This window comes from Oryctolagus cuniculus, chromosome 3, assembly GCF_964237555.1.
Source record: "Oryctolagus cuniculus chromosome 3, mOryCun1.1, whole genome shotgun sequence".
Classification (NCBI taxonomy): Eukaryota; Metazoa; Chordata; class Mammalia; order Lagomorpha; family Leporidae; genus Oryctolagus; species Oryctolagus cuniculus.
In genome coordinates this window covers 152,744-167,187 of record NC_091434.1, presented here as the reverse complement: position 1 = coordinate 167,187, position 14,444 = coordinate 152,744, and the positions used below count along the sequence as shown (strand labels likewise).

General features: G+C 56.0%; 1 protein-coding gene across 6 annotated transcripts in view; it reads left to right on the top strand.

Annotated features, from left to right (window-relative positions):
* The first annotated feature begins 5,383 nt into the window (after positions 1-5,383).
* Positions 5,384-14,444, top strand: part of ING5 (inhibitor of growth family member 5) — a 30,963-nt gene continuing 21,902 nt past the window's right edge. For 3 of the 6 annotated variants that reach the window (XM_008252392.4, XM_008252391.4, XM_070069898.1), the window contains exons 1-3: positions 5,384-7,378; positions 9,005-9,076; positions 13,315-13,481. In XM_008252392.4, the coding sequence (XP_008250614.2) occupies positions 7,240-7,378; positions 9,005-9,076; positions 13,315-13,481 (378 nt within the window). In that variant the 5' untranslated portion in view covers positions 5,384-7,239. Of the gene's footprint in view, positions 7,379-7,686; positions 7,765-7,817; positions 7,837-7,862; positions 8,045-9,004; positions 9,077-13,314; positions 13,482-14,444 lie in introns of those variants that run through there. The other 3 variants (XM_070069899.1, XM_051829398.2, XM_051829397.2) reach the window with 3 other exon arrangements.

Genomic DNA, 14,444 nt, shown 5'->3' with positions numbered 1-14,444 from the left:
GAAATGTCCATCCGGGGGCTTGGGACACCTGCACCCCACAGCAGGGTGCTCGGGGTCGAGTCCCATCTGTTTCCCATCCAGCTTCCTGCTAACTGCACCTTGGGAGGCTGCAGGTGATGGCTCAAGTGCCTGGACTCCTGCCCCCTGGTGGGAGACCTGGGTGGAAATTCTGCGCTTTGGCCTGGTGCAGCCCTGACTGTGTGGACGTCTGGGGACTAAATCAGCAGATAGAAAGTCCATTCTCTGTTGCTCTGCCTTTCAAATAAATAAAAATAAACAAGTAAAACTTTAAATAAAACACCAATCTTACTGTCTTCAGGACGAAGGGTTGTGAGGAAGAGAACCTGCAGCAGTGGGCAGGGTCTGGAAGGCAGGTGGGTAGCACAAGGCCTCAGGCCTGTGCGTCCGGGCAGGTGAGGGCCATGGGCACGGCGCCTCGGGCCTGTGCGTCCGGGCAGGTGAGGGCGATGGGCACGGCGCCTCGGGCCTGTACACACAGAGCCTTCCTGGGGGCCTATGGTGAGGGCCTGCGTGCAGGGTAGGGGAGTACTCTGGACGGCAGGAATGGCTCCACTGGCCCAGGCACACTGGGGTTTGTTTTTGAGATACAAGAAGCACTTTTGTTTCATCTCTCCCAACGTGGCATCAGCGCGAGCAGTACCAGCTGTGGCCTAGCTCGTTACCTCTGAGGCACGGGGTCCCGAGTCCGGCAGCCAGGTCCTGGGCCACTGCTCCACGGTCCTAACAACGCCCTTGGCTCTTCCTCTGCGATCCCGGGTCCCGACCTCACGGGGGCACAGCAGAGTCTGCAAGGCATCCAGCCTCTGCCTGTGCTCCTCTGATGGTCACGTCTCAGCCCCTGCTTGTGCTCCTCTGATGGTCACGTCTCAGACCTTCTCTCCAGCCCAGCTCGCCCCGGTGCAGTGGGAGTGAGGGGCTCGTCTCCCACCCACGGCGGCCTACAGATGACACTGAGGGGTTCTGCCCACTTCCACACAGGTGCGGGCTGCGTCAGGGGAAGTAGGAGGGGACCCAGAGTTGGCTAAACTTGGCAGATGGGCACAGGGGTTCATTGGATTCTCTCTGGTTTGAGACTTTCCATTGGAAACAGGAGAGTAAATCCCTTTGACCAGTCCCTGCCTCCTACTGTGCTGCAGGAAGTTTCAGGCTCCTCTAGCGTTCATCCAAGTCGTTCACTGTTAGTGTGCCGGTGCTGCCATGGATGGGTAGCTGGTGTGACGGAAATGTATGTTCTCGGTTCTGGACGCTGGAGGCCAAGGTGCCGGCAGAGCTGCTTCCTGGTGTGGGCTAATGGAGTCTCCTTTTCTTTTCTTTTCTTTTCTTTTTTCTTTTTTTTTTTTTAAAGATTTACTTATATATTTATTTGAAAGGTAGTTAGAGAGAGAGACAGAGATCTTCCTTCTGCTGGTTCACTTCTCCAAATGCCTACAACAGTTGGGGCTGGGGCAGACTGAGGCTAGGGGTCTGGAGCTCCATCTGGGTCTCCCACACAGGTGGCAGGGCCCAAGTGCTGGAGCCATCATCTGCTGCCTCCCAGGCGTGCACTAAGCAGGGAGCTGGGTTGGAAGCAGAGCAGCCAGGACTTGATCAGGCACTCAGATATGGACACCGGCATCCCAAGCAGTGCTTAACCTGCTCTACCACAACGCCTGCCCCACTTTCTCTTATTATATGAGCAAGAGTCCTATTGTATTAGGCCCTTTTGTAGCCTCATTTAACCTTTCTTTGCTTTATTTATTTAATTTATATGAAAGGCAGAGTTACAGAGAGGCAGAGAGAGAGGTCTTCCATCTGCTGGTCACTTCCCAAATGGGCTGCAATGGCTGGATCTGCGCCAATCCAAAGCCAGGAGCCCAGGAGCTTCTTCTTGGTCTCCCACAAGCCAGTAGAAGGGCCCAAGGACTTGAGTCATCTGCTGCTTTCCCAGGCCACAGCATCCAGATCCAGATCCAGAGCTGGATCGCAAGTGGAGTGACCAGGACTCGAACAGGCGCCCATGTGGGACGCAGGCACTGCAGGTGGCAGCTTTACCCTCTACACCACAGCACCAGCCCCTCATTTAACCTTAAATACCTCCTAAAGGTCCCATTTGCAGCTACGGTCATGTTGGGGTGAACATTTCAGTCCACAGCACCCACTCAAAAACAGACTGCTGAACATACCACTGTGTGCTGGTGTGTTTCCCAGGCTTCCTTGCAGGTGGATGTGGCCGGGCTACTGTGTTACTGCCAGAGATGGGAGCAGCCCCTTTAGACGGCCTCGCTGTCTCCACGCTCTCCCACATACTCCAGCCGCCCCAGGGACCCCATGCGGCATGGCTGCCTCCAGACCCTGCTCGTTGGAGCTTTTACGCAGATAAAAACTACTCTCTCCTAAATCGCTGGGTTGCGGTTGGGTAAAACTCTTTCCTAAACTGCTGGGTTAGGGTCACTGTCTTTCCTGAAGCAGTGGCACTTGGTGATGTCTGGCCAACAGCGTCTGGAGGGCGGATGCCAGGGCACTGCTAAACATCCTACAAAGCCCAAGACAGTCCCTTACCAATTCGTGCAGGGCCTAGAACATGTGCTGTGCCAAGGCCGAGACACCTGCTCTGAGTGTCCAGCAGGGAAAGAGAGGGTTGCCTGTCTCAGGAAAGTTCTCAAACAGGGATTGAACGGACTGTGAGTGAGTGAAAGACCAACTTGTATCTGGGACGAGATCTTTCCAAGTTCCGTTTGCCAGAACTCTGGTTTGGTTCCCAGCTGCTTTGAGCTTGTGACCCAGCTTCCTGGTAATGTGCGGGGGTGGGGGGCTGGGGGGGTGGGATGGCTTAAGTAGTTGGGTCCCTGCCACCCACATGGGAGACCAGGATGGAGTTTCTGGCTTCTGGCTTCAGCCTGGCCCAGTTCTTGCTGTTGTAGGCATTTGGGGAGTGAACCAGTGGAAGATCTCTCTCCTTGCCTCTCAAATCAATCAATCAATCTTAACAAGTTAGAAACAGGCCGGCATTGTGGTGTAGCAGGTAAAGCTACCACTGTGATTCCAGCATCCCATATGAGTGCCAGTTCAAGTCTTGGCTGCTCCACTTCCAATCCAGCTCCATGCTCGTGGCCTGGGAAAAGCGGCAGAGGATGGCTCAAGTACCTGGGCTTCTGTCACCACTGCGGGAGACCTGGATGAAGCTCCTGGATCCTGGCTTCGGCCTGGCCCAGCCCTAGCTGTCGTGGCCATCTGGGGAATGAACCAGTGGATGGAAGATCTCTGTCCCTTTTTCTTTGTAACTTTTTTTTTTAAAGGTTTGTTTATGTCCTTCGAAAGGCAGAGTTACAGAGAGGCAGAGAGAGAGAGGTCTTCCATCTGCAGGTTCACTCCCCAAATGGCCACAATGGTGGGAGCTGTGCTGATCTGAAGCCAGGAGCCAGGAGCTTCTTCCGGGTCTCCCATGTGGGTGCAGGGGCCCAAGGACTTGGGCCGTCTTCTGCTGCTTTCCCAGGCTATAGCAGAGAGCTGGATCAGAAGTGGAGCAGCCAGGACTTGAGGCAGTGTCCACGTGGGATGCCGGCACTGCAGGCAGCAGCCTTACCCACTACACCACAGCACTGGCCCCTGTAACTGACTTTCAAATAAATATCTTAAAAAAAAGTCAGAAACATGTGAAATAGTGAACATTGATAAGGAGTCTGTCAAAGCTTCATACACCAGCACAATGAAATATATCTGGTAAGCAGGAGTCAGTGGAATCAGTGAAAGCCAGTTGTGGATGCAGAGTGGATGTCAGGGGCCAGTGCTGTGGCGCAGCAGGCTAAACCCCAGCCTGCAGTGCTGACATCCAGTGGGTGCTGCTTCCGAGTCCTGGCTAAGCTACTTCCGATCCAGCTCCCTGCTAATGTGCCTGGGAAAGCAGTGGAAGATGGCCCACGTCCTTGGGCCCCTGCACCGACGTGGGAGACCCGGAGGAAACTCCTGGCTGCTGGCTTCAGTCGAGCCAGGCCCTGGTCGTTCTGGCCATCTGGGGAGTGAGCCAGCAGATGGAAGACCTCCCTCTCTCTCCATTTCTACCTCTTTCTGTAACTTTGGCTTTCAAAATAAATAAAAAGTAATAAATCTTTTTGTTAAAGATTTATTTGAAAGGCAGAGTTACAGAGAGGCAGAGGCAGAGAGAGAGAGAGAGGTCTTCCATCCGATGGTTCACTCCCCAGATGGCTGCAACAGCCGGAGCTGCGCCAATCCAAAATCAGAAGCCAGGAGCTTCCTTTGGGTCTCCCGCGCGGGTGCAGGGGCCCAAGGACTTGGGCCATCTTCTACTGCTTTCCCAGGCCAACAGCAGAGAACTGGATTGGAAGTGGAGCAGCTGGGACTCACATCGGTACCCATATGGGATGCTGGCACTGCAACTTGCGGCTTAACTCACTATGCCACAGCACTGGCCCCCCAAAATAAATCTTTAAAAAATGTAAGGATGTAATAGAAAAATTGGCCAATGTGACTCAACAATAAAGGAACATCCTGGGGTATTTGGTGCAGTAGCTGGACACTCTGAATGCCTGGGTTCACCTGTGTTCAAGGCCCCACTCAGCTCTGAAGGCAGCTTCCTGCCCATGTGCACCCTGGGAGGCAGCAGTGATGGCTCATGTCCTTGGGTCCCTGCCACCCATGTGGGAGACTCAGCCTGAGTTCTGGGTTCCCAGCTTCAGCCTGGTCTAGTCCCAGCTGTTGTGGGCATTGAGTTCTGGGTTCCCAGCTTCAGCCTGGTCTAGTCCCAGCTGTTGTGGGCATTGAGTTCTGGGTTCCCAGCTTCAGCCTGGTCTAGTCCCAGCTGTTGTGGGCATTGAGTTCTGGGTTCCCAGCTTCAGCCTGGTCTAGTCCCAGCTGTTGTGGGCATTCTGGGAGTAAAGCAGCAGATGAAGATCTCTATCTTTCAGATAAATAAATAAAATTAAAAAGTGTTAAAGTGAACACACCAGTTTAAAAATGGGCATAAGACCTGAAGATACCTCACCAAAGAAGAAATTCAGATGAGAATGTGCCCAGTAGGACATCATCAGGAGACGCTGCTGAGGACGTGGAGCCACAGTGGTGGGAATGCAAAATGGCACAGATATTTTGAAAGGCAGTTCTGCAGTTATTGTCTTAAATATTAGGTTTTTACAAAACTCAACGTGTTCTTAGCCCACAATCCAGCCGTGGGGCTCCTCGTTCTAACCAAGATGAGTTGAAAGCGGGGTCCACACCAAGTCTTGTCCATGTGTCCCACCCTCACTGCCAAGGCCAAAACAATGCTTCCCATGAATGAGCAGTGGTCCTATTCACAGTGGCCCAAACTGGAAGCAACTGAGCTGGCCCTCAGCAGGTGTGTGTGTGGGTAACTGTGGTGCACTGGGACGGTGGAGCAATTTCCAACGGAAAAGAAGTGAGCTATGAAGCCACCAAAAGGCGCAGGAGAAGCCAGTACTATGGGATATTCCAGAGGAGAGGCGACAGGAGCAGCACAGGGGCCGTCCCGGGCAGTGGGACTTGCTTCCGATGTTGTAATGGGGGGCAGATTGAACCCACAGCATGTTCAATGCATTGGCCCTGATGTGAACTCCAGACCTGGCTAGAAATAATGTGTCAGCACTGTTTTAACTGTAACACAGGCTCCCATGCAGGGAAACCCTGAGCTCCAATTTTCAGTACAACTTCAAACTTGACAAAGTAGTCTACTAATTTGAGAGCAAGCATTTTAGGGGTTAAGGCGCTCATTAAGGTTTTTTTTTAGATTTTTTATTTATTTATCTGACAAGAGTGCAGACAGTGAGAGACAGAAAGGTCTTCCATTTGATGGTTCACCCCCCAAATGGCCACAACGGCCAGAGCTACGCCGATCTGAAGCCAGGAACCAGGTGCCTCTTCTTGGTCTCCCATGCGGGTGCAGGGCCCAAGCACTTGGGGGGCCATCCTCCACTGCCTTCCCCGGCCACAGCAGAAAGCTGGACTGGAAGAGGAGCCACCGGGACTAGAACCCGGCGCCGTGGCTCACTTGGTTAATCCTCCGCCTGCACCTCAGGCTGGAGTGCCTGGGCTGGACTCCCCCCTGTGGCTCTTGAATCCAGCTTCCTACTAATGCAGACCTCAGGAGGCAGTGCCTCCCACACGGCAGATCTGGGTTTGGACTCAGCTGCTCCACCCCGGCCCTGTCAGTCCGAGGCATTTGAGGGAGAGAACCAGCAGATGGGGGAGCTCTCTGCCTCTCAGATATACGGGAAACAAACAAAACCCAGCCAGCTAGAGTGGGTGGCCTGCAATTTTCTCATTAACAGGGCCAGGAAGGACGCCCCCAGACTGCTAACATTCGGTCAGCTCAAGGGTGAACAAGACAGCCATGGTGTTCCACTCCAGGGAGTTAAACAAGCCCCAGCAGGAACTTTTCTGAGTGTAAGCTTGCAATACGAAATGTTTCCATTTTTCGGTACTGGATGAGGGTTTGAGAAGTCCATGCAGAGGGCAGGCGTCCCCAGAGTGCCGGCGCTGCAGTCCCAGCTGTCCTTCAAACTCCACCTCCGCGCACCCTGGAAGGCAGCGGTGGTCCCGGGGGCGGGCGGGCCAACTGGAAGATGGAGCGTCTCTCTCGACGTTTTACTACGGAAAGTACCGCTCCGCACGTCTGGCGGTGCCACTCTGTACACATCCCGGAATGTCGAGGTCGGGTGCGGGGAGGGGTTCTGGGGCCACGCTCTCTCCACCTAGCTCAGCTGCAGACCGGAGCGGGCTTAGAAGGGGCACGCCTCCTCCAGGAAGCCCCCCGGGCACCCATGGGGCTGGTGCAGTCGCGTGATCCGCAGGAGAGCTCTCGGGCCTCGCCGCCTTCTCCCTGAAACCCCCCACCTAAACGACCTAACGGCCCCTTCCCCGTTCGTTCGAGGGCGTCCCGCTCCTCCGTGTCCGCACGGCCGGGCGCGCTCGGCGGCGGCGGAGTCCGGGCACGGGCCACGGCCGCAGCAGCTAAGGGACGAGGCCTGAGGGGAGAGAGCCACGTACAGGCCGGACACGCACACGGGGCGCCGCGGCACGAAGGCCCCTGGGTCCCGGTTCCTCGGGGCTGGGTGCCGCTCCTGTCCCGCCGCGACCGCAGCAGCCGCACCAGCCACACGACACAGCGGCGTCTGTGACCCGCGCCGCTAGTTCCGCAACGGCCGGAAGCCGGGGGGCGTGTCAAGACAGCGCCCCGCCTCCGGCGCGGCCAATCAACGCGCGCGGCTCATGAATAGTGAGCGCGCCGACGCCGCAGCCCCGCCCCGCGCCGCATGCCCCGCCCTGCGCGCCGCCCGCCCGCGCAGACCCCGAGCGCGGCCGCGGACGAAGATGGCGACCGCCATGTACTTGGAGCACTACCTGGACAGTAAGCGCCACCCGCCGCCGTCGCGCCCGCCGCCCGCGCGGGGCCTCCGCTGCCGCAGCTCCCCGCACGCCGGGCCCCGCGCGCGGACCTCGGGGGCTCAAGAGGGCGGCGGGGGCGGCCTTAGGCGCCGGCGACGGGGGGCGCGCGGCTGAGGCGGGGCCGGACCGCGAGGGAGGGGCGGGCGCGGGGGGCGCGGCGCGGGGTCCCGCCGCCGTGGCCGCGCCAATTCCAGGTGCGTCACGGCGGGGCGGGGCCTGCGGCACTGGCCCCGCCTTCAAAGCCCCGGCCCCGCCCACAGTGGCCCCCGCCCCGCCCTTGCCCACGTCCCGCCCCGCGGCCGTGGCCACGGTCCCGTCCTCCCTGCTGGACCTCGCCCCGCCGCGCAGGTCGTGTCCGCCGCCTGTGGCTGGCCTAGGGCCGGCGCGCGCCCGGCGTTAGCTTGCGCTTCCGTGGCCGCGGTGCGGGCTGTGTGCTGCGTGTTGAGGGACGACCCTGGGTCCTCCCGAGCCCTGGGGATGGTTCTAATGAGATGAGGCCCCGGCCTTGCTCAGAGTCATCCTGCTCCTTGGGGGTCCACGTGTGGCCCCTTGGGGGGGTCTGCCTGGACTGGGCTGTGCAGGAGAGGCCGCGTGGAGCACCCAGGCCGGCTGCTCAGGATCCCCGGAAGTGAGGGAGGGTTCAGCTGGAGGCTACCGGGCCTCGCCAAGGGGCACCGGGTCGTGTTCGTTTACCCTTGTCTGCTGGCCGTGCCTGGGTGCTGGCTCCCCGGTTGGGGAAGGGCTGGCCCGAGCGTGGAGGCTCGTTTGTGAGATTAGGTTTATTTATTTATGTATCTTCCTATGTATTTATTTATTTAGATTTGCTTATTTACTTGAGAGTCAAAGTTACACAGAGAGAGGTCTTCCATCCACTGGTTCACTCCCCAGATAGCCACAATGGCCAGAGCTGAGCTGATCGAAAGCCAGGAGCCAGGAGCTTCTGTGTCTCACGCGGTGCAGGGGCCCAAGCACTTGGGCCATCTTCCACTGCTTTCCCAGGCCACAGCAGGGAGCTGGATCGGAAGTGGAGCAGCCAGGACTCCAACTGGCACCCATATGGGATGCCGGGGCCACAGGTGGATGCTGGTCTACTGCACCAGTCCTGAGATTAGATTTAGTTTTAAGCGGGTGGTCCTGGCAGCTCTGGGGCCCTGCAGGAGCTGTGGCCTGGACCCGAGGTGACCTTACAGAGGATGGGGGAGCAGGGCCACTTGGGTAAAATTCAGTTGAGTTGCTCATGCCTGGCCATGTCTCTGAGGCTTAGTAGCCCCTGTGGCCAGTGAGAGCGGTGTTGAGGCACGCAGACTGCTTGTCCATTGTCCATCCATCCTGCACTGACCCGTATGCTGGATTTGGGAGCAGGGACCGGGTTCTCCAGGGCTGGTGCAGAGTGGGGAGGAGGGTGGGGTTTGGAGAGGAGACCCAGGGACCTGTGCCCTGCGCTGGGCCCCTTCTGAGGTCCTCCCCAGCTTCCCTGTCCAGCTGCTTGGCGCCCGTCCCTGGTTAAGGCTCATTTGATGGGGCAGAGCGGGCTGGAGCCTTGGGGCCTGCGTTGCTCCAGGTGCTCTACTCCCTGTGTGTGTTCCAGGCATCGAGAACCTCCCCTGTGAGCTGCAGAGGAACTTCCAGCTGATGCGGGAGCTGGACCAGAGGACAGAAGGTGAGTGCGGGCTCTTGGTGGTCAGGGAGAGGGGGTGTACCAAGGTAAAAAAGGGAAGACCTTTCTCTCTGTCTCTCTCTCTCTCACTGTCCCCTCTGCCTGTCCAATAAATAAATAAATAAATAAAGGCCAGCGACAGTGTACCCTCCGGGGCAGCTGCTGGTAAACGGAGCCATGCCTTGCTCTGCCTCTGGGACCCTTGTGGAGTGACTCTACTTGCCGACTGCTGTGTGTGCCACCCCGCCCCCCCAGGAGTGCCTCAGTGTGCTCCTGCCCCCCGCTTGTCTGCTGCTGCCACCTGTGCCTTCCCGGGGACGGCCTATCCTGCTTGCTTGCAGGGCTGCTGCCCTGCCAGGGCTCTTCACTCACCCCTGCACCGTAGGCCCTGGCCTCTGGATCTTGAATGCCCCCTTTTCTCACCTGCTGCCTTGTTTGGGTGCCTCTGGCGGCTTTCTGAGGAAAGGCCCCTGGGAAGGTAAGCTTCCTGCAGTGTTGTGTGTCTGAAACATGGTCTTTCTAGCCTCACGTTTCTTAAAAAAGTATTTGAGAGTTAGTAAGATCTTCCATCTGCTGGTTCACTCCTCAAATGCCCACAACAGCCAGGGCTGGGCCAGGCTAAAGACAGGAGTTAGGACCTCCATCCAGGTCTCCTGCATGGGTGGTGGGGACCCAAGAACTTGAGTCATCACCTGCTGCCTCCCGGGAAGCACATGAGTTGGAATCAGCAGTGCCGCTAGAACTCAGAACCAGGTGGGGGCTGGCGCTGTGGCAGAGTGGGCTAAACCTCCGCCTGAGGTGCTAGAATCCCATGTGAGCACCAGTTCAAGTCTCTGCTGCTCTTCTTCCGATCCAGCTCTCTGCTGTGGCCCAATAGCCTGGGAAAGCAGTAGAAGGTGGCCCAAGTCCTTTGGCCCCTGCACTTGCGTGTGAGACCCAGAAGAAGCTCTTGGCTCCTGGCTTCAGGTCGGCTCAGCTCCGGTCGTTGCGGCCATCTGGAGGGTGAACCAGTGGTGGAAGACCTCTCTTGCTGTCTCTGCCTCTCTCTGTAACTCTACTTCTCACATAAATAAATAAATATTAAAAAAAATAAAATCCAGGTGAGTGACCCAAGTGGTAATTTTTATTTTTGTTTTATTTATTTTTTTATTTTTTGACAGGCAGAGTGGACAGTGAGAGAGAGAGACAGAGAGAAAGGTCTTCCTTTGCCGTTGGTTCACCCTCCAATGGCCGCAGCGGCCGGCGCGCTGCGGCCGGCGCACCGCGCTGATCCGATGGCAGGAGCCAGGTGCTTTTCCTGGTCTCCCATGGGGTGCAGGGCCCAAGTACTTGGGCCATCCTCCACTGCACTCCCTGGCCACAGCAGAGAGCTGGCCTGGAAGAGGGACAACCAGGACAGAATCCGGCGCCCCGACCGGGACTAGAACCCGGTGTGCCGGCGCCACAAGGTAGAGGATTAGCCTAGTGAGCCGCGGTGCCGGCCTAATTTTTTTAAAAGATTTTTTATTTATTTGAGAGGTGGAGTTACAGACAGTGAGAGGGAGAGACAGAGAGAAAGGTCTTCTGTCTGCTGGCTCACTCCCCAAATGGCTGCAACGGCCGGAGCTGCGCCGATCCAAAGCTGGGAGCCAGGCACTTCTTCCAGGTCTCACATGCGAGTGCAGGGGCCCAAGGACTTGGCCATCTTCTCCTGCTTTCCCAGGCCACAGCAGAGAGCTGGATGTGAAGAGGAGCAGCCGGGACTAGAACTGGCACCCATATGGGTTGCCAGCGCCACAGGCAGAGGATTAACCTACTGCGCCACAGCGCCGGTAATTTATCTACCGTGCCAGATGGCCTGCTCCTCTTACCTTGTATTTGATTGATAGCTTGATAATTCTAGAGGATCATTTCTTTTTTTTTTTTTTTTAAGGTTTATTTATTTATTTGAAAGAGAGAAGCAGAGGCAGAGAGAGAGAGAGTCTTCCATCTGCTGGTTCACTTCTCAAGTGGCTGCAACGGCCAGAGCTATGCTGATCTAAAGCCAGGAGCCAGGAGCTTCTTCTGGGTCTCACATGCTAGTGCAGGGGCCCAAGGACTTGGGCCATCCTCTACTGCTTTCCAGGCCATAGCGGAGCAGCCGTGACTAGAACTGGTGCCCATATGGGATTCTGGTGCTTCAGGCCAGGGTGTTTACCCGCTGCGCCACAGCACCAGCCCACTGTTTGTGTTCTTAATCCCTCATATTTATTGTATCTTCTTTTTTTTTTTTCCTCCCAGTTCAGAAGCTTTGGGGATGCTCTTTTTTTTTTTTTTTTTTTTTTTTTTTTTTTTTTAAGATTTATTTTATTTATTTGAAAGAATTGCAGAGAGAGGCAGAGACAGAGAGGAGAGAGGGGTCTTCCATCTGCTAGTTCACTCCTCAGATGGCTGCAATGGCCAGAGCTCTGCTGATCTGAAGCCAGGAGCCAAGAGCCTCCTCTGGGTCTCCCACGCGGGTGTAGGGACCCAAGGACTTGGGTCATCTTCTACATGCTTTCTCAGGCCATAGCAGAGAGCTAGATCAGAAGAGGAGCAGCCAGGACTCAAACCGGCACCCATATGGGATGCCGGCACTTCAGGCCAGGGCTTTAACCCGCTACGCCACAGCGCTGACCCCAAGGGGATGCTCTTTTTTAAAAGATTTATTTATTTATTTATTTGAAAGGCAGGGCTACAGAGAGGCAGAGAGAGAGAGGTTTTCCATTCACTGGTTCACTCCCCAGATGTCCACAATGGCCAGAGCTGTGCCAATTCGAAGCCAGAAGCCAGGAGCCTACCCGGAGTCTCCCATACGGGTGCAGGGGCCCAAGGACTTGTGCCATCTTCTACTTCCCTCCCAGGCCACAACAGAGAGCTGGTTTGGAAGTGTGGTAGCCAGGACTCGAACTGGCACCCAAATGGGATGCCAGCACTGCAGATGGCAACTTCACCCACAACACCATAGCCCAGGGGATGCTCTTTATCTTCGAGGTTTTAGGTTCATGAGCTGTGCCTTGATATTGCATCAGGCCTGTGTTTTGCAAGATTGACATAGCTGTGTTTGCGTTTGGGTGCAGTGTCCTACCAGGTAAGAGGGAAGTCTTTTAGGAAGTGTGAGGTGCTTCAGAAAGTACAGAAAAATGGAATTAAAAAACAAGTTTATTTTGTTGCAAACAAAATATACTGTGTAGCTGTGGTCTGTGCTCTTGCTGCATAGCGTATTCTGTTGTGAGACCGCATCCTTTCTTTTTTTAAAGATTTATTTATTTGAAAGGCAGAGTTAGAGAGAGAGAGAGGGACGGGGGGTTTCCATTCACTGATTCACTCCCCAGATGACTGCAATGGCCAGAGCTGCTCTGGTCCGAAGCCAGGAGATTCTTCTAGGTCTCCCACATGGGTGCATGGGCCCAAGGACCTGGGCCATCTTGAGAGCTGGATTGGAAGTGGAGCAGCCGGGACTTGAACTGGCACCCAAATGGGATGCGGCACTGCAGGCATCCTTCACTGTCACTTGTTAATGGATGTTTTCTCCTTTGAATCTGGAGCTCAAGCACTTTTTTAAAAAATTTATTTATTTGTTTATTTTTATTTTTTATTTGACAGAGTTAGACAGTGAGAGAGGGAGACAGAGAGAAAGGTCTTCCTTCCGTTGGTTCATCCCCTAAATGACCGCTCCAGCCGGAGCTATGCCGATCTGGAACCAGGTGCCCCCTCCTGGTCTTCCATGCGGGTGCAGGGCCCAAGCACTTGGTCCGTCCTCCACTGATCTCCCAGGCCACAACAGAGAGCTAGACTGGAAGAGGAGCAACGGGAACTAGAACCTGGCACCCATATGGGTTGCCGGCGCTGCAGGCAGAGGATTAACCAAGTCAACCACGGCGCCGGCCCCAAGCCCAAGCACTTGTATTTCTTGAGGGTGTTATCTGCATGCTGGGTCATAGGTAGGGTGACCCCATAGTTTATTATCCAGACAGAGTACTTAGGGTCAGAGAGGCCACCATAAGACACTGGTCTGTCCTGGGCACGTCCTGCACTCCCACACAGTACCAGGTGTTTTGTGCATGGTGGTTGTACTCCTGCCAGCAGCTGGGGTCTGGTCAGTCTTCCTCTCGGCTACACTTGGTCCTGATAGCCTTTTTTGCTGGCCTGCGCCTGTGGTGGCATCATGGGCGGGGCCAGCTTCCCCATGTGCCTGTGGTGGCTCTGTGGGCGGGGCCAACCTTTGGCCGTTTCTCCCTCAGATAAGAAGGCAGAGATTGACATCCTGGCTGCAGAGTACATCTCCACAGTGAAGACGCTGTCTGCCGACCAGCGTGTCGCGCACCTGCAGAAGATCCAGAGTGCCTACAGCAAGTGCAAGGAGTACAGCGACGACAAGGTGCAGCTGGCCATGCAGACCTATGAGATGGTGAGCAGAAGGCCTGCGGCGCAGCCCACCTGGGGGTCTGGCTTGGCTGCATTGCACCGTAGGGGAGGACACATGGGGCGTCCTTCCCTGGGACCTCCCTGTTGTCCTGGCTGCTGGTCTCATTTGTTCATTTGATTTTGAGAACATTTCTTTTATATCCATTTTATTTTAAAGATTTATTTATTTATTTGAAAGGCAGAATTACAGAGAGGCAGAGAGAGAGAGAGAGAGAGAGAGAGAGAGAGGTCTTTCAACCGCTGGTTCACTCCCCAGATGGCCGCAATGGCCGCAGCTGGGCCAGTCCAATGCCAGGAGCCAGGAGCTTCTTCTGGGTCTCCCATGGGTGCAGGGGCCCAAGGACTTGAGCCATCTTCTACTGCTTTCCCAGGTCATAGCAGAGAGCTGGATGAGAATTGGAGCAGCTGGGACTCAAACCGGTACCCATATGGGATGCTGGCACCTCAGGTGGTGGCTTCACCCACTGCGCCACACGCTGGCCCCTCTTCCATGTTTCAGCTCTTGTTCTGTCAGCTCTAGGTCGAGTCTGCGCTAGTCCTGTGTCCCCTCCGGGCTCATTTGGTGGCTGCACTGTTGCCCAGAAGATTGCAGGATGCTCGAGAAGTAGAGCTTACTCCCTCTGTGTGGGGCTTTGATGCCTGAACTGCTGAGTCTGCCGAGTGAGCAGAATGGTTTCTGGAAAATTAGGTTGGATCAGTTGCCTCTGAGACAGTCCCCTTTCTCCCTGCTGTCTGAGCAGGCGGGGGGCTGTGCCCATGTGCCGTGGTCCAGTGCCCTGGTCAGTCCCACTTTGTCCCTGCTGTGTAAGCAGGTGGGGCTGCGCCCGTGTGCTGTGGTCCAGTGCCCTGGTCAGTCTCACTTTCTCCCTGTTGTGTAAGCAGGCGGGGCTGTGCCCGTGTGCTGTGGTCCAGTGCCCTGGTCAGTCTCACTTTCTCCCTGTTGAGT